The sequence below is a fragment of the Sinocyclocheilus grahami genome, unplaced genomic scaffold (assembly GCF_001515645.1).
Source record: "Sinocyclocheilus grahami isolate Dianchi unplaced genomic scaffold, SAMN03320097.WGS_v1.1 scaffold15.1, whole genome shotgun sequence".
NCBI lineage: Eukaryota > Metazoa > Chordata > Actinopteri > Cypriniformes > Cyprinidae > Sinocyclocheilus > Sinocyclocheilus grahami.
In genome coordinates this window covers 776,106-802,881 of record NW_015505194.1, presented here as the reverse complement: position 1 = coordinate 802,881, position 26,776 = coordinate 776,106, and the positions used below count along the sequence as shown (strand labels likewise).

General features: G+C 36.3%; 2 protein-coding genes, 1 long non-coding RNA gene and 1 pseudogene across 4 annotated transcripts in view; all 4 read left to right on the top strand.

Annotated features, from left to right (window-relative positions):
* The first annotated feature begins 247 nt into the window (after positions 1-247).
* LOC107601371 (osteopetrosis-associated transmembrane protein 1-like) lies at positions 248-7,710 on the top strand. 2 transcript variants are annotated; one of them, XM_016293544.1, is made up of 6 exons: positions 248-711; positions 1,103-1,217; positions 4,732-4,826; positions 4,904-5,014; positions 6,745-6,910; positions 7,213-7,710. In XM_016293544.1, exons 1-6 carry the CDS (start codon positions 343-345, stop codon positions 7,266-7,268), a joined length of 912 nt encoding a protein of 303 aa, XP_016149030.1. In that variant the 5' UTR covers positions 248-342; the 3' UTR covers positions 7,269-7,710. The 2 variants fall into 2 exon arrangements, with proteins under 2 accessions (XP_016149030.1, XP_016149023.1); XM_016293537.1 differs by lacking the exons at positions 248-711; positions 1,103-1,217 and adding exons at positions 2,197-2,660; positions 3,054-3,168.
* Positions 7,711-9,425: 1,715 nt separating this feature from the next.
* Positions 9,426-10,457, top strand: LOC107601386 (uncharacterized). The gene is made up of 2 exons (XR_001610925.1): positions 9,426-9,657; positions 9,960-10,457. It is a non-coding gene; the product is annotated as an uncharacterized lncRNA (long non-coding RNA).
* Positions 10,458-14,376: 3,919 nt separating this feature from the next.
* LOC107602515 (uncharacterized) lies at positions 14,377-17,043 on the top strand (annotated as a pseudogene).
* LOC107602504 (translocation protein SEC63 homolog) overlaps positions 17,028-26,776 on the top strand; it is a 10,657-nt gene continuing 908 nt past the window's right edge. The window contains exons 1-17 of the mRNA XM_016295019.1: positions 17,028-17,399; positions 18,755-18,854; positions 20,891-21,005; positions 21,097-21,209; positions 21,512-21,573; positions 21,691-21,749; positions 21,860-21,910; positions 22,372-22,480; positions 22,559-22,653; positions 22,758-22,890; positions 23,106-23,198; positions 24,101-24,246; positions 24,369-24,516; positions 24,616-24,698; positions 25,723-25,779; positions 25,911-26,075; positions 26,753-26,763. Coding sequence (XP_016150505.1) covers positions 17,276-17,399; positions 18,755-18,854; positions 20,891-21,005; positions 21,097-21,209; positions 21,512-21,573; positions 21,691-21,749; positions 21,860-21,910; positions 22,372-22,480; positions 22,559-22,653; positions 22,758-22,890; positions 23,106-23,198; positions 24,101-24,246; positions 24,369-24,516; positions 24,616-24,698; positions 25,723-25,779; positions 25,911-26,075; positions 26,753-26,763 — 1,664 coding nt within the window. The 5' untranslated portion in view covers positions 17,028-17,275. The remainder of the gene's footprint in view (positions 17,400-18,754; positions 18,855-20,890; positions 21,006-21,096; positions 21,210-21,511; positions 21,574-21,690; positions 21,750-21,859; positions 21,911-22,371; positions 22,481-22,558; positions 22,654-22,757; positions 22,891-23,105; positions 23,199-24,100; positions 24,247-24,368; positions 24,517-24,615; positions 24,699-25,722; positions 25,780-25,910; positions 26,076-26,752; positions 26,764-26,776) is intronic.

Genomic DNA, 26,776 nt, shown 5'->3' with positions numbered 1-26,776 from the left:
TATATTTTACGTTAAATAGATGGGCAGGGGTATCATTGACCCTATTCAGCTTTTTCTATAATAATTCAGTGCAACATGCAGAAATTCAACTCTTTAAGTAGAAACGTAAATCTGTCTAAATTCAAGCAAAATTGTTTAAGTTGAATAGTAAATTGTAAACAAAACAACTGGAAATGGCTGAAACCATATTACAGGTGCACTTGACTTATCATTTGAAATCCCGTGCATCGCGAGATTACTCTTGCCATGTGACCGAGACGTCGGGAAAGGAAAGAAAACAGGAAGCTGTTTAGAGTCGCAAAGCGCAAAGCGGCAGCGTGCTGTGTTTGGAGTGTATAAGATATGGATTTGTTAACAACATTTACATTTGTAATGGTATGCTGGGCTGTTACATTCATTACCGTTGCTGACTGCTCGGTTTACCCATCAGAGATGAGTGGCGATAGCGCACGAAAGCTGCCATCAGCAGTCATCCCTGTATCGCAGGCGAGCGCTTTGGGATCCTTCTACTCTCTCAGTCTTTCATCTACATTTCCAGAGGACTTGGAAATGAACGAGTATTGCATTGAACTGCTTCGCATCTACCGTCAGCGTTACGTGACTTACGCGAACTGCCTGGTGACTTATGCGCGACCTGTCAGAGTCTGTCAGAACTGTTACACTGGCTTCAACAGTCTGGAGGACATTTATAAAAACATATCATCTGACCAAGTAGGTGCTCATTCCAAGTCGAAATGTCCATTTATAACACCAAAGTGCCTATAAATGTTCTCGCATGGTTTGAAGGTTGACAGAATTCCCACCCGCTGGTCACATGCACTCATGTCTCGTGATTGTGTGTGTTCACTGTTTCACAAAGCCCGAATCACACTGACTGGAATATTTTAGTATGCTTAAAGAGCTATTTGTAGTATAACTATTTAAATAGTTACATGTCAGTATCATGTCATTGTACCTTTTAAAATGAACAAATTTAACACCTATGCTGGTTAGTAGGCTTTTTTTGTCGTTTTACGCGTTATTATAAAATCAGTTATGAACTGCAGCTGTAGACGTTAATGAAAAATGCTTAATAACTTGTGATTGTGTGTTGTCTTCATAGCCTGGCCCTGGAAATGTCAGTTGCCATGACAGCCTGATGCGTTCTGATAGGCTGATGCTGCTCTATGCCCTCTTCAGCAAATTAGATGAGATATGGACATCAGCAGAATGCAAGCGTAAGTAACATAGCCAGAAATATTGTAGGTTCATTTAAAACTGGCATTTGACTGTATGCTTCCCTTCTCTGCATGACTGCAGAATTGCCGCGGACTGCAAGTTATCAAGAGGCACTAATTTCACATTAAAGACCATTGACTGCAGTGGCTTGATTCGAGGGTTTGCGACAATTAACACAATCAGAATCGGAGCCCAGATCGTTTACCTTGACTCCGTAATTATTTTTTTGGCCGAGCGCGCTAACATTTGCAAAATTGCAGGCGGTGTCAAAAACCGAGAAGAGAGAGGATGCAGCGCGTTTTTTATAAAACCACTGTCTCCAAACACACAGAGAATAATGAAACAGAAAAAGAATACAGTCAGAAATATATTAGACTGTTTATTAATTATTAGATACTGATATTATATATATTAGAACCGATTTTAAACGGTTTAAATTAGGTGTCAGCGTTTATGTTGTACCTTTTAAAATTCACATCGACTTGAGATTAATGTTGATAGTGATCATTAAAATAAATAGACTACATTCTGTGTGCATGATCAAAAACTATCACGAAAATAGACTCCTTTTGCAACGTTTAAGAAGCTGTTAAATTTCTTATTAACGGCATTTCCTAACTCCAATAAAACCGTGACAGCACTATAGCCTATTTTCCTAACAACTGAAAATTCACAACGTTATAAACTAGTAGTAAAATTTATATTTCATAAAAAAAGGCCATCACATAGGCTATATTTTACGTTAAATAGATGGGCAGGGGTATCATTGACCCTATTCAGCTTTTTCTATAATAATTCAGTGCAACATGCAGAAATTCAACTCTTTAAGTAGAAACGTAAATCTGTCTAAATTCAAGCAAAATTGTTTAAGTTGAATAGTAAATTGTAAACAAAACAACTGGAAATGGCTGAAACCATATTACAGGTGCACTTGACTTATCATTTGAAATCCCGTGCATCGCGAGATTACTCTTGCCATGTGACCGAGACGTCGGGAAAGGAAAGAAAACAGGAAGCTGTTTAGAGTCGCAAAGCGCAAAGCGGCAGCGTGCTGTGTTTGGAGTGTATAAGATATGGATTTGTTAACAACATTTACATTTGTAATGGTATGCTGGGCTGTTACATTCATTACCGTTGCTGACTGCTCGGTTTACCCATCAGAGATGAGTGGCGATAGCGCACGAAAGCTGCCATCAGCAGTCATCCCTGTATCGCAGGCGAGCGCTTTGGGATCCTTCTACTCTCTCAGTCTTTCATCTACATTTCCAGAGGACTTGGAAATGAACGAGTATTGCATTGAACTGCTTCGCATCTACCGTCAGCGTTACGTGACTTACGCGAACTGCCTGGTGACTTATGCGCGACCTGTCAGAGTCTGTCAGAACTGTTACACTGGCTTCAACAGTCTGGAGGACATTTATAAAAACATATCATCTGACCAAGTAGGTGCTCATTCCAAGTCGAAATGTCCATTTATAACACCAAAGTGCCTATAAATGTTCTCGCATGGTTTGAAGGTTGACAGAATTCCCACCCGCTGGTCACATGCACTCATGTCTCGTGATTGTGTGTGTTCACTGTGTTTCACCAAGCCGGAATCACACTGACTGGAATATTTTAGTATGCTTAAAGAGCTATTTGTAGTATAACTATTTAAATAGTTACATGTCAGTATCATGTCATTGTACCTTTTAAAATGAACAAATTTAACACCTATGCTGGTTAGTAGGCTTTTTTTGTCGTTTTACGCGTTATTATAAAATCAGTTATGAACTGCAGCTGTAGACGTTAATGAAAAATGCTTAATAACTTGTGATTGTGTGTTGTCTTCATAGCCTGGCCCTGGAAATGTCAGTTGCCATGACAGCCTGATGCGTTCTGATAGGCTGATGCTGCTCTATGCCCTCTTCAGCAAATTAGATGAGATATGGACATCAGCAGAATGCAAGCGTAAGTAACATAGCCAGAAATATTGTAGGTTCATTTAAAACTGGCATTTGACTGTATGCTTCCCTTCTCTGGTGCTCTTCGGTCACTTTTGACCGAAAAAATTTCTGTTTTGAATTTTTAAAACTCACAGCTTCATTGGAATGGTACGAAGCTTGGTGACTTTTATGGCATTTGGAATGTGAACACACAAAAAAAAATTGAGGGCATGGTTTGAGCAGACGAAGTGGTCATAAAAAAATAGTCACACTTGTGGTTTTCGGTCAAAAATGACCGACCATAGGAAATGAATGGGAAATCGACAAAAACATGTACAATCTACAAATCTGACACAATGCAGAAAAAAAGTACACAGCAATGACGGGGTGAAACTCTAAAACATCAGGAGTGCAAAACCAACACATCCACTCACACACACACACGTACACACACACACTTGTACACACACACACCTATGAACAGGTGTGACTGTAACACAGCAAATATGTAAAATAAAAGCAATAATTCAACTACAATGCAGTAAAAAAGCGGACAACAAGGAAGGGGTTACACTCTAAAACATCAAGAGTGCCAAACAGACACACTCACTCAAACCAACACTCACAGACACACACTCACAGACACACACAAACATACACAATTATACACACTCAAATGAATTGGTATGGCTATAACCATATAGCCAAAACAAGTCAGAAAACTGAAAAAAGAGGTTGAAATCAGATCAAACCCAGAAGGATTAAGCTCTGATAAAACATTTCTGTACATTTTTGTTACATTTTTATAGAATTTTAATGATTTGTGTAACAAAATGCTTTCTCTGTGTTCAGGTTTGACTGTAGTAATACTAATTCAAAAACTGACGCTTCAAATCAATATTTCAAACCAAAAAAAATCTAAACCTTTACAAAAAGTTGTCTTTGAGAATGTCTAAATATATATCCAAGCCCACAACTTAATAAAAATAAGTATTTATGTCTAAAACAATTAGAGAATTTATAGGCCTTTTATATAGAGCTATATAGAAATATATGGGCTAAACCATGGAATTGCAGAAGTTTTTCTTATTTTACTCCCACCAGATGGCACTAATCTGGCTTCAAAAATGGGATTTTAAAGGCATTGACTCTATTTTAACATGAAATACTGCATTCATTGAAAAGTAATATAAAAATATATTAAACACTTTTTTTTATTGTTTTTAATGGGCAGAAATTCATCATAATAATTGCATCAATATTAATTAGTGCCATGAAATTATGTAAAAAAAAATCATTACTGAACAAAAGTATAGTACATTGATTTTACTGGGGTGAAAAAAAAGTTAAATTTCAGGTGTCCGGTCACTTTTGACCGTGAAGATCACAAGTGTGATTCCCAAACGAGGAGCACCAGAGGGTTAAGCATGTTTCTTTCATTTTCACTCTTAACCAGATTATATACTTAACACCACTTGTGGTAGTATGAAGAAATTCAGCCAGTTTTTGAGTAACATTATTTGTTTTTATTTCATTTATTGAATGTTATGATTATTTGGAGAATAATTCTAATTTTTTTGCTCATTAGAATGTCTGACTGAAGATCAAGAGGCTCTTTCCAATGATACTGTTTTCTTCATGGCCACTCTGAATCAGTCACTCTCCTGTTTTGAACAATATCAGGTAATATCAGATGGCTCATATAGATAGGTACAAGCTCAGTTAAAACAAATTACTTGAGTATCCTGTTTTCTTAATAGAAGAACCACACTGAACTGTGTAAAGACTGCAAAGCCTCGTACAAAAGGTTGAAAGAGCTCTATGGTAGAATGGACAAAAACCAAACACTCTGCATTGATTTAGAAGACGCAGTAAGTATGCACTAATATACACAAACCCTGTCATTTGACTCAAACACATTCCTAAGTTATTTGCAAATAAAGTTTTATGATGTGGAATTTTGGGAGAGTTGTAAAACGGCACCCTCTGTAGCCCTAAATCTGTACAAACTAAATGCTGGAATACACCACACGACTTTTGTACATGTTTAATATTTTGAGCCAATTTTAAAACACATTATTTTAATTTGTCACTTAGCTCCTAACATCGAAGCACATGTTTCTGTGTGAGTTTGTTGTTTTCAGAGCATCCTAAAAGTCTGGTAGTATGTGAGCCTCAGTCATTTAGTGTATGATGCCCAGTTTTCCTCTGTAACCATTTACAATGTCGGCAAGTGTATGATGCCTAGTGTTTTACAAGCTGATCAGATTGTAAAGGAATGGTTCAGATTTGGATAAATTTAGCATTACATCACTTTGCTCACTAATAGATCCTCTTAAAGGTTTAGTTCACCCAAAATTTGAAAATTCTGGATTCTGAAGATTCATCTACAAGAAATTTCCAGTCCATCAATTAATGTCTTGTGAAGCAAAAAGGTGCATGTCCATAATACAGTACATGATAATGCTTCCTCCAGTAAAAAAAAAAGTCCATCCTCACATTAAAATCCACTGACATATTGTTTAGAACTGTTTTCACTTGTAAGCAGTGCTTGATTTTTGCATATTTCTCTCCTGATTCAAATGAGACTACTTTTTCACCGGAGAAAGCAATATTATGGGTAGAGGACTCGTATTTTAGCCAGAAGCAATAGTTTGAAGTTAAAAAAAATCTTAATGTTGGGTTTGTTTCTTACAAACACGCAGCTTTTCATGGGACATTAATTATTGGGGACTGGGGTCATGTGGATTACTTGTGGGTAACTGTAATGCTCTTAGGGGGAAGTCGTGGCCTAATGGTTAGAGAGTCGGACTCGTAACCCAAAGGTTGTGGGTTCGAGTCTCGTACCGGCAGGGATTGTAGGTGGGGGGAGTGAATGTAAAGCGCTCTCTCCCACCTTCAATACCACGACTGAGGTGCCCTTGAGCAAGGCACCGAACCCCCAACTGCTCCCCGGGCGCCGCAGCATAAATGGCTGCCCACTGCTCTGGTGTGTGTTCACTGCTGTGTGTGTGCACTTTGGATGGGTTAAATGCAGAGCACTAATTCCAAGTATGGGTCACCATACTAAGTATGGGCCACATGTCACGTCACTTATCAGCTGTTTTGACTCTCATTCTGACAGCACCCATTCACTGCAGAGGATCCATTGGTGATGGCAAATTTTCATTTTTGGATGAACTATTCCTTTAAAAGTGGTGTAGTGTATTCCAGACAGTAGCAACACCAAGGTCATGGGTTTTATTCCCAGGGAATTCATTAAAATCCATTATAAAGTGTATACCTAATATGCATTGTAATTTTCCTTTGGATAAAATCATAAAATCAACTGCCAAACACATTAATGTAATGTAACACACATTTTTTGGTACAATGTATTTTAGAATTTTTTTTTGTGTATTATTGACCTTAAATGTCTTATATAGCTTCTTGTTAATTGTATGACTTTTGTTATTTATTCTGTTTTCACTATGAAGATGTTGGCATTAAAAAACAAATAAATTAATAATTTTTTGTTGGTACAGTGTGAACCAGCCTTAATGGTAGCAGATTATGATAGAACTATCAGATTTGTGGTATCATTACGTTGCTTACTTCTCAGATGAATATAACACAGCAGCTGTGGAGTAAAAACTTTAGTTGCTTGTTACCTCGGGAGGAGACGGTGCCTGTCATCGCAGTGTCCAGCTTTATGCTCTTCCTCCCCATAATCTTCTACTTAAGCAGCTTCCTGCACTCGGAACAAAAGAAACGCAAGCTTATACACCGTAAGTAACTTGCCAATTGTCTCTGCAGTAAGTTGAAGTAAAAGGGCAGAGGTCTTGGACAGTGTTAATTGTACTCGCTTGATCCGTACTGCTTAGGTTTTATTGTCAATCACTTTCAGACAGTATTTAACCAAGTAGTCTCAGACATTACTAGTTTTTGCATCTTTTAAAGCATATAGAACACAAAGTGCATTCTAAATGCTCTGAGCAAAGTCTCTGATGTCAAGGTTAAACTGCATTGAATATTTTGTTGGATCTCTTGCCAGTCTAGTTCTAATCTATTCTCTTATTCTGATCCACAGCCAAAAGAGCCAAGTCCAACAACAGCCTAATGAATATCCAAGATAAATTCAGCTGAGTGGAGATGAGGCGAGGAGGGGAAGAGAGGACACTGAATCTTTGGTTCACCTCTCCCGCTAAATCAACAGGCACTTTCAGCATGGATGGGTAGGGTTCACGTCTTCTCCTGGACCAAAGACTTTATGATGCTCTACAGATGCTGTGATCATTTTTTTTTTTGCACTATTTGTAATTTGCACTATTGATTTAAAATAGCCAATTGCAAGTTTTACTTTTTTTTTTTTTTTGCTTAGCTTTAAAAATAAGATAATTCTACTGGTTTTCACAGAGGATCAGTGATGATTTCCATAATTACGATGCATGTTAGTATGACATTATTGTATTTAAGGCATGAAAGACATATGATCCCGACATTAGACTGGTTATGCTACAATTTTACTGCACTGAGACCATGTTACATTTGATATTTTTCTAGGTAATAACAAATGTGCACATACACACACACGCACACACTACATGGCAATGGTACCACTTCTGGAAGCACTTCATGTGCATTAGAGAAAGATCTTGTAACAAATACTTTATTCAGGGTCAAAGGTGTATGCAGTGAGTAGAGTAGAAAGTAAAGGATGGAAGAGGCAACATGAAGCCTTTTTAGATGGTCCATGTGCCTTTTTACTTCACTTTTTGTTTTACAATGGATTTGCCATGGTCTACCCTCATTGTGTGGTTATATACTCTACTGTCAGATATTTGATGATCACAGACCAGTTATTCTGAAAGAAATAGGAAAGCTTCATTAATAGTGATACATCAGAGAGATCTTTTATTTTCTGTACTCGGATGTTGACCATAGCATTATATGAAGTAAAGTGTTATTTTGTTTACTCTGAATGCAGTATGGTTTATTCATAGGATCTTTGCATACTTCTATAGTTGTGAAATAGTTTTCAATTCAGTAGCTTCCTCATACCTCTATTAAAATATGTTAATTTTGCTTAACTCTTAAAGCCTTCCTTGGTGCAGTTGACAGGCTCATTGTTTTCAGAGTTACGTGGACTTTCCATGGATTACAAAGAGCCTGTTTCCCCAGTCATTAGCAGCTAATCTAAATGTAGGATAAAGTTACTTGGCCGAATAATTGTAACAACACATCTGTTTAAGCTGCATTGGCTTTTTGGTCTTATGGAGCCAAGCCATTGCCTATCACACTGCCTGTTAAGCGCATTTTGTTTGATTTATCCAATCATATGATCATACAGGAAGATATTGGGAAAAATAGCCTTTTCATTTGTGGCTCATGAGTGCAATGTCTAACAAGAATGACAGCTTTCATTCCTGCAATGCCAGATCCGTTGGTGAAAGTCATTACTCCAGACCTGAATTTTATGGCCACGTGTTCGAGGAACTGACGCAAAACCTGAAATACCATTTGAGATGTGTGATCCGAGCCTTACTTTACCTGACAAGAACCTTAGAGAGGATGAGGGGAAACTGGTGGGGGATATGAGATTATCCCACATCACGTTTTGCCCTGGTAAGAATCGGAGCAGTGACTTTGGACCTTAAGCAGTGAGCCCATTATGAAATATCCCTGAGCCTGAAACTCAGCAGGGACTGATCCAACAAACCTTTAAAGTAGCTGCTGCTTTGTTTAAAAGTTGCCATTAGGATTTTGGATGAGCTGTCATTATAAATGAAATCATTTTTGTGTGTTGATTAATGATTGCTTTGTGCTCTTTTAGAAGAACTCCCATACTAACAAAAAGTCTGATTGTATTTTCACGTTTTGTAAGGCTGTAATTTTATTAAGAATAATAAAAAGATAATTGATTCTAAAAGTGTTTCATTGTATATTTGTTATTTATTCATTTTTCATATGTATAGTTTATTACAGTAGCAACACCAAGGTCATGGGTTTTATTCCCAGGGAATTCATTAAAATCCATTATAAAGTGTATACCTAATATGCATTGTAATTTTCCTTTGGATAAAATCATAAAATCAACTGCCAAACACATTAATGTAATGTAACACACATTTTTTGGTACAATGTATTTTAGAATTTTTTTTTGTGTATTATTGACCTTAAATGTCTTATATAGCTTCTTGTTAATTGTATGACTTTTGTTATTTATTCTGTTTTCACTATGAAGATGTTGGCATTAAAAAACAAATAAATTAATAATTTTTTGTTGGTACAGTGTGAACCAGCCTTAATGGTAGCAGATTATGATAGAACTATCAGATTTGTGGTATCATTACGTTGCTTACTTCTCAGATGAATATAACACAGCAGCTGTGGAGTAAAAACTTTAGTTGCTTGTTACCTCGGGAGGAGACGGTGCCTGTCATCGCAGTGTCCAGCTTTATGCTCTTCCTCCCCATAATCTTCTACTTAAGCAGCTTCCTGCACTCGGAACAAAAGAAACGCAAGCTTATACACCGTAAGTAACTTGCCAATTGTCTCTGCAGTAAGTTGAAGTAAAAGGGCAGAGGTCTTGGACAGTGTTAATTGTACTCGCTTGATCCGTACTGCTTAGGTTTTATTGTCAATCACTTTCAGACAGTATTTAACCAAGTAGTCTCAGACATTACTAGTTTTTGCATCTTTTAAAGCATATAGAACACAAAGTGCATTCTAAATGCTCTGAGCAAAGTCTCTGATGTCAAGGTTAAACTGCATTGAATATTTTGTTGGATCTCTTGCCAGTCTAGTTCTAATCTATTCTCTTATTCTGATCCACAGCCAAAAGAGCCAAGTCCAACAACAGCCTAATGAATATCCAAGATAAATTCAGCTGAGTGGAGATGAGGCGAGGAGGGGAAGAGAGGACACTGAATCTTTGGTTCACCTCTCCCGCTAAATCAACAGGCACTTTCAGCATGGATGGGTAGGGTTCACGTCTTCTCCTGGACCAAAGACTTTATGATGCTCTACAGATGCTGTGATCATTTTTTTTTTTGCACTATTTGTAATTTGCACTATTGATTTAAAATAGCCAATTGCAAGTTTTTCTTTTTTTTTTTTTTTGCTTAGCTTTAAAAATAAGATAATTCTACTGGTTTTCACAGAGGATCAGTGATGATTTCCATAATTACGATGCATGTTAGTATGACATTATTGTATTTAAGGCATGAAAGACATATGATCCCGACATTAGACTGGTTATGCTACAATTTTACTGCACTGAGACCATGTTACATTTGATATTTTTCTAGGTAATAACAAATGTGCACATACACACACACGCACACACTACATGGCAATGGTACCACTTCTGGAAGCACTTCATGTGCATTAGAGAAAGATCTTGTAACAAATACTTTATTCAGGGTCAAAGGTGTATGCAGTGAGTAGAGTAGAAAGTAAAGGATGGAAGAGGCAACATGAAGCCTTTTTAGATGGTCCATGTGCCTTTTTACTTCACTTTTTGTTTTACAATGGATTTGCCATGGTCTACCCTCATTGTGTGGTTATATACTCTACTGTCAGATATTTGATGATCACAGACCAGTTATTCTGAAAGAAATAGGAAAGCTTCATTAATAGTGATACATCAGAGAGATCTTTTATTTTCTGTACTCGGATGTTGACCATAGCATTATATGAAGTAAAGTGTTATTTTGTTTACTCTGAATGCAGTATGGTTTATTCATAGGATCTTTGCATACTTCTATAGTTGTGAAATAGTTTTCAATTCAGTAGCTTCCTCATACCTCTATTAAAATATGTTAATTTTGCTTAACTCTTAAAGCCTTCCTTGGTGCAGTTGACAGGCTCATTGTTTTCAGAGTTACGTGGACTTTCCATGGATTACAAAGAGCCTGTTTCCCCAGTCATTAGCAGCTAATCTAAATGTAGGATAAAGTTACTTGGCCGAATAATTGTAACAACACATCTGTTTAAGCTGCATTGGCTTTTTGGTCTTATGGAGCCAAGCCATTGCCTATCACACTGCCTGTTAAGCGCATTTTGTTTGATTTATCCAATCATATGATCATACAGGAAGATATTGGGAAAAATAGCCTTTTCATTTGTGGCTCATGAGTGCAATGTCTAACAAGAATGACAGCTTTCATTCCTGCAATGCCAGATCCGTTGGTGAAAGTCATTACTCCAGACCTGAATTTTATGGCCACGTGTTCGAGGAACTGACGCAAAACCTGAAATACCATTTGAGATGTGTGATCCGAGCCTTACTTTACCTGACAAGAACCTTAGAGAGGATGAGGGGAAACTGGTGGGGGATATGAGATTATCCCACATCACGTTTTGCCCTGGTAAGAATCGGAGCAGTGACTTTGGACCTTAAGCAGTGAGCCCATTATGAAATATCCCTGAGCCTGAAACTCAGCAGGGACTGATCCAACAAACCTTTAAAGTAGCTGCTGCTTTGTTTAAAAGTTGCCATTAGGATTTTGGATGAGCTGTCATTATAAATGAAATCATTTTTGTGTGTTGATTAATGATTGCTTTGTGCTCTTTTAGAAGAACTCCCATACTAACAAAAAGTCTGATTGTATTTTCACGTTTTGTAAGGCTGTAATTTTATTAAGAATAATAAAAAGATAATTGATTCTAAAAGTGTTTCATTGTATATTTGTTATTTATTCATTTTTCATATGTATAGTTTATTAAGCATATATTGTATACGGCATGTTTAGCCATAAAGTTGAGTTCTTAAGCAATTCATAAAAAAAACCCTCTGGCTTTCCAAGCACCGTAAATCTACCCAAAAGAGCTTTAATAGGAATTGACTGAGAAAATCATTTTCATTTGTTCATTTGGAAAATTTAATTTTGTAATTTGATTCAATGTCAGTCACCCTCTGCCTTGTAATTATTCAAATTCTTTCAATATTGCTTGACAGTTGTTTGTAAGGAAACAATATGACATTGACTGCATATGCCATCACAAGTTATTTTGTTTATTATTTGTCAAAATTAATACAAGTTAGATCAAATATTGCAAAACATGACATTTAACCTATCATGTTATGGTCAAGTATTATGTTGGGGGGGAAAATCCCAAAGGATAATGGATAATCATCTCATGTTTTAGACCGCAAACAAAAGTATGCAGTGTTCATCAGTTAGCTGATACAACTTTGATTAGTAGCAATATCATAATAAATATACTACTATTTTTATATAATAATACTATCTGGGATATAAGTGAGATCACAAAATAAATTGACTTATCAAATTTGTATCTCTTTCTCATTCATCCTTTCTTCATTTCTGTAATTTAATCATCCTTTGAGGTTCCTGTATATAAATCAGCTGTCATCAATCACACATACTTTCTGTGTAATTCTGGTAGTTATACAAACCTTATAAAGCTGCCAATTAGCTAAAGCTGAATATGGTGCGTTGTTGAAGAAATATAGCTTTATAATTAGAGAATTCTCACTTGAGAGCCAACGTGTTTGCTGAATGAAAGGGGCCATTATGACCTCATTAGGGTCAAAGTCTGAAGATTATGGTATTATGATAGATTATAGAATCACTTAATCACAGTGGTCACTTAGCACTGCTGATGGCTACAGAGCTCTCTGTTCCAGCCTCCATTTGTTGTTGATCATTCTAAAATGTTCCACCCCATTACAAAGGTCGTATGAGAGGTCAGCTGGAGGAGACATTGCAGATGCTGATTGATGTGTCAGAAACCTAAGGTGGATGACTTCTGTGTCCCGTTGCTTCTTTTAATAAGACAACAGGATCACAATTGGCAAGGCTTACACAGACCCTAGGGGGTCTGTCAGAATAAGAGCTTTTGAAATAAGGGGCTATGGCATAAGGGCAGAAACATCTGACCCTGTTGGGCACCCTGCCCACTCATCTTTGGATACAGTGTAAGGCCCATCAGCTGGATAAGACGGTTATAAAGCCTCTTGACTAGAATAATATATTTCAGGGAGGCAATAGGTGGCCACTGTGGTGCTTCATCTTCATCAATGATGAGCTGCATTCAATACTATTTCTAAAATGAGTTTGGCATCTTAGCTAAGTACAATATAACAGGATAAAATAAATCATTTGTTTCACCAATAAGCCTATATATTCATGGTCATGATGTGACAAATCAATTCAAGATGCTATTTTTTTTTTACTCTCAAACGTTTTCTAATGAAAATGTTTGTTCACTCTCTATTTCGTATTCATACTGAACAATTTTACAATTGTATATTATCTGAAAACGTCAGTTAAGAAAGAAAATAGTCAAGCACGAGCAACAATATTACAGTAATATTAATGTTTAATTTACCCGGACGAACTGTCTAATTTTCAGCATAGCCATGAATGAAAATATTTGAATGTTAAGTAGCTATTCGAGCCTCATAATAAATTGTTAACATGCAAATATTCTACTTTTAGGTTTCAAATGATTACATGTAAAATACATTAGGAGCATGACCACAAATATTAAATATTTATTGAACTGACCTTTATTTTACAATTTCTACAACTGTATATCCACTTGTACGAACTGTAAAAGTAAGTTTTTAAATAACCGTGTCACTCATTGTAAAAATAACATTTACTTAGTATATTTAGGCATGAAACAAAAGGAAATGTCACAGTCTTAATTTCGATGCAACTTGTTATAGTTGATTTTTATACAGATTTATGGCCTTGTAGTGCATAACCTCTATGTAATAATGTGTAAATTAAGATGAGGGGTTGTGACCTGCACAATTACTCCCTGCATATTTAACTCTGTCTGATTAACACAGGACGGTAAGAGCATCTCTCAAGACTGAAGTAAACAGTCTCATCACTGTAGCTCTTATTTGTTATTTTGTGCTGCCATCATCATTCAGGTCAATGGGATTGAAGAGGAAACGGCAAAGGTTATTGAGGAGGGTTTGAGCATGATCACTTCCTCTCATTTTATTCTCTCTCATATCAGCCTACACACTTGATCTTTTTCTCTCTTTTGTAAATTACATGGAATTTATTAACAGTTGAACCATACTGTCTACATGGAGATGAATCATACACCAGGTTCATAGTATTACTCTGGTGCCATCTATCGATAGAATATAATTTTAAGCCACAATTTTAAGCATTAAAGTTTATATGAGTGAATTAGTAGACTGAGACAAGATATGTTTTCATGCAAAAGAGGGCGACATTGCAACAGTCTGAATCCGGAAAGCATGGCGCTGGAAACATGTATTGCGTTTTTATTAGCAGACAGTTATGATGTTGAAGATTTCTTAATTTTCAAGAAAAATGCAAATCGCAAACGTCGGAAATTAAGGTGAAAAAACAGTATTCTGTATATCGTTCAGTTTCGTAAACAAACAGCATGGTGCCTGTTTTAATGCGCCGCTTATTTTATTTACTACAACTTGCAACTGTTTGACAATTGGAAATATTCCTTCAGTTGTCCAGCCTTTTGAAAATCCATCTTAAACTGGTGATATTTTGAAAAGTGGTTGCTGGTACCTTCAATGTACCAAACACAGCTCGATTATATATTTAGCTGTTGATTGAAGACCACTAATGGCCAGCTAGAAACCAGCAACCAAAAAGCTGTTTTTAGTTTCAGGAGTGAAAACCCAATGATGCAACTAATTCTTTTTATATTCATTTATATTTCAATAGAATGAAGCTGAAAACTGAACCAAGTGATAATCTGCAAAGGTAAGATGATCCACACATTATTTGATATTAGAAAGATACTGTTTATAATAAACATTAGATAAATGCTCTAACATTATTCTGTTTCATGTGTCAGAGAAGATGACAAAAAGAGATGTTTTCAATACCGTGCTGCAAAGCTTGAAAATAAGTGATTTTAAGAGTCACTTCCAGCTGACTCCAACTCAAACTGAGGTACTTTAGTTAATGCTGGTCCTATTTTCTGCTAATCTCATTTGTATTTTGTAAAACAAAATATTTTTTTGTGTGTGCGTTTGTAGGAGTTGGTACGGCTGTTGGCACCTTGGAAATGGACTGCCATTAGGCAAGAGGTATGGACAGTGTGGCATGCTGTGCTTGCTAGTCTGTGGGCTCTTTCTACCCAAGAGTCTTACCACAGTGTGGCAAACCGCTTTCACGTCACAGAGTCACTCGTTTGTGATCAGCTGGGTGAATTCTGCAACCTTGTTACCAGTATTTTGGCTAATGAAATTCACTGGCCACAAGGGGAGGAAGTAGAAATGTCTGTAGTGGGGTTCTTTTCTACTGTGGGGGTTATCAGATACTCTCTGTGTAGTAGGAACGTGTTTCATTCCTATTGAGAAACCTACCGATGTGCCAGATCCAGAGGTTTATAGAAACGCAGACGGGTTGTATGCTGTAAAACTCTTGGCTTTTTGCAACCACAAGGGTCATTTTACCTACGTGTCTGTCTGTAGAGCACCCTAGAAACGGGCATAACTCAAGAGTCCTGTCAGCCATGGATGTTGGCAAGGCATTGCAGAAAGACCCTGTGGCTCTGCTACATGGCAAACACATAATTGGCAATTCCACCTCTCCACTTTCAGAGCACTTTCTGACTCCATTCCCAGATTATGCAACAATAGGACAGAAAAAAGTATGTTATAACTGGAAAGTGCAGTCATCTCTTGCAGTGGCGCAGGGCTCAATCAGTACTCTGAGAAATACTTTTCAGAGCCTCAGATGTCTGCCAAGCCAGTTTAGCTGTGAAGACCTGCTGTATTTTATACAACATGTTCCTAGAAACATATAATGTGCCAGTGGACTGCATTGAGGACGATGTAGCCCAAAAACCTTTCCATGAACTACCCTACGGACACTCTGGAAGTCTTGGTGGAATATCTAAAAGACAAGACATCACAGCCTCACTTGGGCGAAACACTAAAAAAAGAAAATATGTACAAATAGACAAGTATTATCAAGTAATGTTGCATACGATTATGAATGCAATATGTTGACAAAATGTTCAAATTTAAATGATAAGGTGACTGTTTTGTTAATCACTGTAATATGTATATATTTTTGTTATGTGTACAACTATGTTGTAATATGTTGGAGTGATATCATAAAAATACTTAAGTTGAATTACAAAGTGAAGAAGGACACGTTTTTGTATAATAGGGATCTAAAGTTTTCATCTGCAAATTAAAACCAGGGTTTTCAACTAGGGGTCTGTGAGCAGATGTGTAAAACAGGATTTTCTGCTATGTATTCTATGCATTATTAATCCATTATGCATTATGGAATGTTAATTAGTTATAAATAAAAAATAATACAAAGTGCTATTTAAGTCAAGTCACCTTTATTTATATAGTGCTTTTAACAATACAGATTGTGTCAAAGCAACTGAACAGCATTAATTAGGAAAATAGTGTGTCAATAATGCAAAATGACAATAGTAAACACTCATTTTTCAGTTAAAGACAGTTCATCATTGAATTCAGTGGTCAACATCCAGCTCAGTTTAATACAGTTTAAATAGTATCTTTGCAATCATGTCAACGATATCGCTGGAAATGAAGTGTCCCCAACCAACTAAGCAAGCCAGAGGCGACATTTAAGTCTTTGGGTTGGCTAATAACCTGTGTGAGGGATCCCTAAATCTGTACAGGATGAAACCCCCTCTTTATTTGAAAGAAAAGAAAAGAAAAACTGCACCTAAATGTATGAATTGTGTAAAAACACGTACTACCGCAGAGCGCATGCGTAGAACACGTACACTGCTAGGCGCACAGATTTGTCGTGTCTCAGAGCGTCGACTGCAAGCGGCGGGACTTTATTAACACGCCATAATAAATGATAAAAAAAATGTCATTTTTTTTAAGCGTGGATATCTGATGATTCTTCATACTACCGGCAACCTGGTCGCAGTACAATAAAATAACATACGTTTTTAAAAAATAAACACCGATTTGTACACGACCAAAGTCTGGCGGTCAGTCTTAATAAAATAACACGAAAACCTTTTATTTTGAAAGCAGTCGCAATCGTGACAGAAAGTGCGTGACTGCTGGCTTCCTTCTCCAGCATAATATGTGACTAGTCCCACAGTGGGGCGACTGATAGGGCGGCAAGGCGGCTGAAAAAAACGGGGTTTAGAGCCGCTGCGAAATGGCTGGACAGCAGTTTCAGTACGACGACAGTGGCAACACCTTTTTCTATTTCCTCACGTCCTTTGTGGGATTAATAGTAATCCCAGCCACCTATTACCTCTGGCCCCGGGATCAGAATGCGGGTAAGGCCCCACATGCTAATACACTAACAGCTAAGCGGTTAACGTTATATGTCTCTTGAGGATCAGTACTGATCACTAGATTGCCACCTCTGTGAGGAACATTTTCTGACATTGCAGTATTCAATAAAACGAATACCTAGGTAAATCCATTAATGGCACTAATGGCTCGCCTGATTGTTGATACGTAACGTTAGCAGTAGCAGCTGACCCCCACTCAGCTCAACTAACGTTACACTAGATGAGATCTTTCCAGTATTTGAAGTGGCAGTTATGGATCTTAACGCAGATACTTTTAAAGAAGACTTTTCAGGTTAAATGTCTGTTTGAGCGTTGCTACCATCACATTAACCTACGTTAAATGTACTGGTCATCTGTTTAATGTATGCTTTTTTTTTCGTATGTCCTCGTTTGTTTATATTGACAAACACATTGCTTTAAGATCAGTTGATCTGTTCATATAATGGTCGTCATTGAGCATTAATTGTTTCTTTCCAGTCTGCATGGCATTCACTGCCACTCATTTTTCAGCATGTGTTATGAAATGTTGCAAAGGTATCTGCTTATTTCGTTGTTCATGGTGGTATATGCACGTTCTTGTTAATTGTACTCTTTATTGAACTGCACTTTTGCATACTGTTTACATGCACTAGATCGACATGCTATTAAATTGTAAGTCAGTCGAAGTTGATCAAATTCACAATAAATAAACCCATATTTGCAAACAATGGTTTGTCGATTGTGCAGGCTACAATGGAACTAAAAGACAAATTTAGAATGAATGCAATACAAATTAACACTTAACAAGAAATACAATATGTTAATAAATTAATATTTGTATATAAAAGTACAAATATCTGTATTAAACAGTGCAGATTTTCAGTTGTGCAAACAAGTATGCAGTGTGCACAGTAACACATTTATACAAGAAAGGTTCATAGGTTTTTATAGTCCATTATGGCTCAATATTTTCCTATCAGACTGAAAACCCTAAAGATGGTTTTAATGTACACAAATCATTGTCCTCTGTTTATTCTGTTATATAACAATAACATTTTTGCATATTTTGAGGCAGCTTTTGTAATCTGGCTCTCAGTGTAAGAGAGGCACACAGGGTCACATTCAGATAGATAAAAAAGGTTTGCAGTACCTCACTAACTAACTAAAGTAACAGTACTACCATGCTTTTTGAATGTTAATACTATTACTTTATATAATTTGCTATCAAAAGCTATTACTGTACAATGGCACTGTACTGTTTTGGCAGGATCTGTATGTTTGCATGGTGGGTGTGAGTTAGATTGCACATTGCTGCTTTTTTTTTCTCATTGTTGTCTGTTATGTAAATTAATTCACAGAGCAGTTAAGGTTGAAGAGTTTACGACGAGTTCATGGAAGATGTCTGTGGTATCGCCTTCGGCATATGAAATCACAGCAGAGCATTGTTCCAACACTTAAGTAAGTGATTATGTTTGTGTGAAATTAGTAAAAGGCATTACAGGGGACTTAATCTCATTTATCTTATTGCTCCTACTGTTATTATGACACACTGCACTTGTGTCCTGTCTGTTTGCTGTTTGTAAACATTTAGTTTTTAACATGCACAAATCTTTGTAATTTTTAGTAGGTTTCTGGAGTTGTGTATATTCAGTGTGCACTGTGGGGAACAAAATTAATTGGACATCAGCATCTTTTTAAAAAGATGCAAAATGCTAAAATATTTAATTTGCTTTTTATGCATGTTAAGTATATTAAAGGATATAAAAAGCATATTTTGTATTAATTGTTAACATGTATTAAGTAGGGTTGAGTACCGAACTCCGTACTTTTAAGGGTACCGACCGAATTGCGTCGGCACTACCGAGTACCGATTCACGTTAAATCAATCGGTGCTAAATTTTGGTACTTGAGAATGCATCTGGGCGCGTACGCTACAGAGAGAGAAAGAGAGACCCTGTGATGGGATGTCACCCCTGCAACTCATTCAAACAACACACAGGGCAAGCCGAAATGTTGTGAAGTGTGGTAACATTTCTAGGGCCATATGGTTTCTGCGAAAACGCGGACAGGATCGTGGAGTTCATTCATAAAAAACGTAATTTACTCTATAGCGTGGAATGCCACGGGATTCTTCAATTTTGGACGAATAAATCAAAAGTAGCCACTGCCACTTAATTCGAATTGCGATATGAACTAGTGTATGTGAATATTAAAATGCAAAAAGATGGTTTAAATATGAATCCTGCATGTTCCGCTTGCCTCTGTATGTATGAATGGCGGAAACGCGGTTTTGTTTACTACACAAATACTGAAGCACGCGTGACGCTCGCAGTGATTTTTGGCCTCTGCGTCTCACTATATGACGGCATGAACACAACTTAATCTCCAGAGCTGCTGTGAGTCACTTTGTGAGAATTTTACCATTTCTTTTGAGAAAATTAGCATCATCATACTGTATACACACAGAAACATCATGGCAACCTGTCAAAATAAAAGTAAGGTTTAACATGTAACAAATATATTACTCTTGTATTACTTTTGTACAGTATATGTACATCTTTAAATATTCAATTTTCTATCAAATTTTAATAAAACAATTAAATGATAAAAATAAATATTACAACCAGATTAATCACTTAATTGTAGAAAAAAGTATACAATTATAAGCCTATTAAACATTTTTTTAAAGGAATATTCACACAATTTCCCCATGTATTAATTTCAACAGTAAACCTCAGTTTGTTTGCCAAAAAATAAAAGGGTTTAATTTTCATTTGATTTAAAATAAATGTTTAATGCCTTCATTTGATTTTCAGAAGAATTAAAACAAGAATTTCTGGGGGGGGAAAAAAAGAAAGAAAGAAAAATAGTTTGTAGGGCCCTATTGTTCAAAATGTTATTAAACTTATTTTTTTTACTGAAATAAATGTTTTTGTAATTACACAGAGTAAAGTACCGAAAAAAGGTACCGTTGGGTACCGGCACCGAATTTCAGGTACCGGTTAAAATGTGAACGGTACCCAACCCTAGTATTAAGTGCTTGGCGTTCTGAAAATATTATTTAATTTCTTTTGTTTTTAAAACATGAATCACTAAGGTGACAACAATGCTATTTCAAGAGTCTTGCAACAGATATCACACTTTTTTTATTTGATTAATGCATTTTCAGACACTAATCAATATTCATTTGATTGTGATGGTCTGATTTATTTATTTATTTGCATATTGCTGTGGCACCCGTCACAATGGTCAAAATTTATGAAATTATTAATTCTTCAGCATGACAATGACTTCAGACACTCGTCAAAGCTCTGCTCCATCTATTTAAAAAACAAAGCTTGCATCAGATGTGTGGAGTATTCTGGAATACCCCGTCTTTCATGGCTTAAATCTGCTCTTTTATTCTATTTAGTCATCATAACGTATAGCAGCTGCTGTCTATTTTATTGTCAATTTTGTTTACATACTAAAAATGTACTTCTCTATCATCTTAGAAAAGCAGCCCTGCTGTTTGGGTGGGCAATATTTCTTTTACTAGCCTATAAGGTGTCTAAATTAGATCGAGAGTACCAGGAGTATAACCCCTATGAGGTCCTCCACTTGGAAGCAGTAAGGACGCATTTCTTGTCTTGTTCTTTGTCATTTTAATCTCTAACCTGCTTCTTCTCAAGATTAATAGATCCATTATGTTTCTGTTTAGGGAGTGTCTATTGCTGAGATTAAGAAACAGTACAGAGTGCTGTCTCTGAAATACCATCCTGATAAAGGTGGAGATGAGGCCATGTTCATGAAGCTTGCTAAAGCTTACTCGGCGTAAGACTGCTGTCACCACCTCTTTTATTTATTGTTGCCTTTTACATTTAATGTCATGTTATTTATAGCAGTTGCAACTAATTTTTCTGTGTGGGTTGGTGTTGGTATTGCAGTGTGTAATTATAGGTGCAGCACAATACAGTTCATAAAATCTATTCATAAAAATGTCATCCACTGTGCCAGAATGAATCACTTAATCTTCTTAAAATACTCACGCAGCACCTTTGTTATTTGTCAATATTGCACCGCATGTAATCATCTGGGTTTTTGAAATTGTTGTCCATGCTGATACTTTCTCACAGTTTAACTAATGAGGAAGCACGAGATAACTGGGAGAAGTATGGCAACCCTGATGGCCCAAGAGGTGACAGTTTCTTTAACTTGTTAACTTATTTCCAAAGAATTGTTCCGTTAGTATTACCTATGTTGAAAAGTCATCATTATTCCATCTTTCTCTGTATTTCTTTTTACTCTTGATCAGTGACAAGTTTTGGAATCGCTCTTCCTGCGTGGATTGTTGACCAGAAAAATTCAATGCTGGTAAGTTCACCCACTCATTTTTTCCAGCTGTCAGTTAAGTTTTCAACTAATAAGTAGATAAATACACCAAGAATGCAATAACTTGCAAAACCTGTTTGTGCCTTTCACAGGTTCTGCTGGTCTATGGGTTGGCTTTTATGGTTATCCTTCCTGTGGTTGTGGTAAGCCTTTGATCTTCTAGTGGCAATAAATAACTTTGACATTAGATATAATTGAAAACATGTTTTGGATCAGTAAGATTTATTTCTTTTTATGTTTTTGAAAGAAGTGTCTTATGCTGACCAAGATAATTGATCAAAAATACTGTAAAAACAGTAATATTGTTTAGTATTATTACAGTTTAAAACATCTCTTTTCTATTTTAATGTGTTTTAAGTCATTTATTTTATTTTTTTTATATTGATAACAGTTGTGTTAATGTGTATCATTATAAATGTCTTTATCACTTATGATCAATTTAGTGCGTCCTTGCAAAATAGAAAGTATCAATTTCATTAAAAAAATATCTTATTGACCCTAAACTTTCTAAAGGTAGTGTACAAGTGCTTGTAAACTCTAGTATAAACCCTTTCCATTCATTAATATTCTGATAAACCCAATAGTAACTAGCCTTTTTGTTTAGGGCACATGGTGGTACCGCTCCATCCGCTACAGTGGTGATCAGATTCTCATCAACACAACACAGCTTTTCATGCACTTTATGTACAAAACACCTACAATGAACATGAAACGTAAGTTGAAGAAAAATATTTTATGACCCCTTTAGATCTTTTAGATTCCTCAGACTGATTCTCTTCTGTGTTTGACAGGATTGGTGATGGTTTTGACGGCAGCATTTGAATTTGATCCTCGTAGTAACAAAGAGGCCATCATAAGACCAACAGACAACATAGAAGTTCCACAGGTAAAATGTTCAAACTATTTTGTGCTAAAGATTTAGAGTACTTAGTTAAGTGGCTAGTGGATAATGATTCAAATGTAATGCTCGTGTTGTGTTTCTTTGTGCAGTTGATTCGGGAGCTGGGGAACATTAATGTGAAGAAGAAGGAGCCTCCGTTCTGCTATCCCTACAGCCTGAAGGCTCGAGTCTTATTACTTACACACCTTGCCAGGATGGATGTTTCTGAGAACATAGAGGAGGGTATGCATTTAACATCTTCAACATTTAATCCTGTAGGATAATAACACACCCAACTACCAGCTTTCAAGCAATATATTAACCCAAATATGTGTTATCCCTGGGAATTAATTCCATGACCGTGGTGTTGCTAATGCCATGCTCTGCCAGTTTAGCTACCCAAACACAATATTCATGTTATTAATGTGAATTAATTGGCTGTTTTGTATCTTCTGCAGATCAAAGGTTTGTGATGAAGAAGTGCCCTGCTTTACTACAGGAACTGATCAATGTAGGCTGTCAACTTACTATGATGGCAACCAGTAGAGGAGGTAATTAATGTAATTAATATAATTAATATGTTTTCATTAATATAAACACTACTGTTCAAAGGTTTGATCAGTATGATTTATGTGATGAAATTAATCTTTTATTCCGGCAAGGATGCCTTAAAGTGAGCAGATGTGACACTAAATACTACATTGTTCAAAACAATTAAGTAAAATAAGTGCTATTCTTTTTAACTTGTTTTTTTTTTTGAAGAATCTTGAAAAAATGTATTACAAATTCCTCAAAAATATTAAGCAGCACAACTGTTTTCAGCATTGATAAGAAATATGTCTTGAGCACCTAAAAACTTATTAGAATCTAATCTAAAGGATCATGTGACACTGAAGACTGGAGTAATGATACTGAAAATTCAGCTTTGCCGTCACAGGAATAAATAATCTTTTTTAAATGTATTAAAGGGGTCATATTTATATATGATGTTGCTAAAAAGAACATTATTTGGTGTAATTATAAAAGTTACGCCTTCTTTCTTTGCGTGAACATTTGGGCGGCGGTGTGCAAATCTGCCCAGATAGTGACGTAGATATGTGGGGGCGTGTTAGAACGAGCCGTTTTAGGTAGGTGTGGCTGACTCTTAACTTCTATAAAGAATATCTCTTTGGATTTGAGACTTTAGTCTTTGCAACTTTACAGATCTACTTTATGCACCAAGAGCTTGTAACACGCCAAAGAGAAAGGAAACATTGAAATCGCATCATATGACCCCTTTAAAATAGAAATTGTAGTAATATTTCATCATATTGCTTTTCTTAATGTATTTTTCATCATGCATTCTTGGTGAGGATAAGAGACTTCTTTGAAAAACATAAAAAAATATTTTGAAAGGTAGTGTATATAATATGATAAATTGAAAAAAAGATTTTGCTGATGTATGATTTTATAGGGCTTCGGGCTCCCAGGTTGACGTCCATAGAGAACTGCATGAAGTTGTCTCAGATGGTGGTTCAAGGACTGCAGGAGGCCAAGTCTCCTCTGCTGCAGCTGCCCCATTTCGAAGAGGAACACCTCCGATACTGTATCTCCAAGAAGGTACATCTTTCTCTGAGGCATTGTAGCACAAAGAAAAATCTGTTAGAGACCCCAGTTAATCTGTGGTTGCTATGCAAAGCCTGTTTTCCAAATGTCTAAATAGGGCCCATGTCTCTCATCAGTATAAGGTACGGACATTGCAGGATCTGGTCAGTCTGAAGGACTCTGACAGGAGAAACATGCTGAGATTCCTGGGGGAGGAGAAGTATGATGAGGTCATGGCGGTCCTCGGGAGCATTCCCTATATCAACATGGAAACCAAACTTCAAGGTGAGATTGTTCAGCAGTGCTTGAACACTCATACATTCAATAAAAACCATTAAGTGTGATTTAAGACTTAAACTCTGCGTATGTTTCATTGCCCCATAGTGTTGGATGATGAAGATAGCAATAACGTCACGGCAGGATCCATTGTCACAGTTACCGTCACCTTGAGAAGGAAGAGAACGTCTGTAAGTAGCATATTTGCGAGAATATCTCATGAGCCACCATTTTCTATCCAGATGTTTATTTGAGGGTGTAATGCTATTCAAATATAGCAGTTGATTTAAATGTTATGTATTAGTGCTGGGCGGAATACCGGTTCATACCAAATACCGGTGTTTATTTTTGCTATGAAATAAATTTTTAAAATACCGCAATACCGGTGTATGTCGCTTAAACAACGTTCGGAACACAACACTGTTTGAAAGGGGTCCCTTTTCACTGTTGCACTGTGGTGAGGGAACAGCTGTATGTTACTAAGCGTGAAAGTTCCGAAACTGAAGCTGTAGAACTAATAGAATGTGATGACAGAAGAACTCATCCACAATATCCACATTGACCGCCACAAATATCCACTGCCCCCTGCCATCAGCTCCCGCGTCTCTCACACACGCACACAAGCGCAACTTTAGCACTAGATTTAGCAACTTTCAGACCCTTTTACGTTTGTTAATATCACATGCACTTTAAAAAAATTTTTTTTTTTTTTAGTTTGTTATGCAGACATGTAGCTGGTTAACGTATTAAAAGGGGTCGTGTTTTGTCACTATTTAGTGTGGTATTTTTTGGCTATTCACTCATCGTGACAGCAAAATAGGGCATTCTAAGTCAATATACTGCAGTATTTCCAGTAGAAAATGGAATCAGTAGACCCAGTAACCTATTTATCAGTAGAAAATATGGTTAACACCCGGTCATGCATGGGGGAAAAAAAAGACCTTCATGTACCATGAAACTGGTATAATTTTGAAAAATACCATGATATAAATTTTTGGTCATACCGCCCAGCACTATTATGTATGTATTATGCAAAGTGATTATGGTCGTGGTATGGCACATCTTGCAGTTGCAGCAGGCATCCACAAGAGGTCAATGCTGAGCTACTTTGGTTTTTAGGTTGAGAATTCATTTCAGCAAGACTACCTACTACCAAAACAGTTTTTATTTTTAAAACGCTCAACAACATTGTACTAAATTCCTGTTTGTGTTTAGGAGATGTTTGAGAAAGAGGATGCACCGCTACCTACAGAGGAAACTAATGCAGAGGAGGTAGTATTGCTTTCAAGCTATTACTGTTTGTCAAACATAATTTTATAACGAATTAAAAATGCATATTTACATTTTGTTATTTGCTCATTATAATGTCGAAAAGTATATGAATATTATTTTGCCATTTGCAGCAAGGTGATGCCAAAAACAAAACAAAAGTTTGGCAAAATAAGAATAAAGGAGCTAAAAAAGCTGCCAAGTCCAAAAAGAAGAAACTGACTAAGAAGAAACCAGTCACCCAACAGCAAGCAAAGGGAGACAAGGCCAAACACCCCAATGGCAATGTGGCAGGAAATGTAAGGATTCTGAAACTATAGACCTGTATATGTTGAGTGTTACACATTATTTTGTCTTTTAAAGAAACAGACTTTAATTTTATCCATTCAAAAAGGTCATATAGATTTTTTTTTTTTAAAGAAATTAATACTTTTATTCAACAAGGATGCATTAAATTGACCAAAAGTGATAGTTAAGACATTTACAATGTTGTAGAAGATTTCCATTTCAATTAAATGATGTTCTTTTGAAAAAAAAATTATCAGTTACCACGAAAAGCAGCACGACTCATTTCAACTTTGATAATAATAATAATGTTTCTTGACCACTAAATCAGCATATTAGAAAGATTTCTGAAGCATATTACACTAAAGACTGGAGTAATGGCTGCTGAAAATTCGGCTTTGCCATCACACAAATCAGTTATATTTTAAAATATATTAAAATAGAAAACAGTTATTTGAAATTTAACTAATAATACTAGTAATTTTAAATTGTAACAATAGTCCAAAATATTACTATTTTTTTTAATCAAATAAATGTATAAGAGGTTTGATTCAAAAACATTAGAAAATCTTGCCAGTCCCAAACTTTTGAACAGTAGTATATATTTGTGACCCAGGACCACAAAACCAGTCATAAGGGTCAATTTTTCAAAATTGAGATTTATACATCATCTGAAAGCTGAATAAATAAGTTTCCATTGATGTATGGTTTGTTA

What these genes read in the sequence shown, in the direction of transcription:
- LOC107601371 (XM_016293544.1), top strand. Translation starts at nt 343, where the DNA reads ATGGATTTGTTAACAACATTTACATTTGTAATGGTATGCTGGGCTGTT. An exon ending in CCTGTTTTGAACAATATCAG is followed by an intron (nt 4,827 to 4,903) that starts GTAATATCAGAT and finishes TTTTCTTAATAG; the next exon opens with AAGAACCACACTGAACTGTG. An exon ending in GCATTGATTTAGAAGACGCA is followed by an intron (nt 5,015 to 6,744) that starts GTAAGTATGCAC and finishes CTTACTTCTCAG; the next exon opens with ATGAATATAACACAGCAGCT.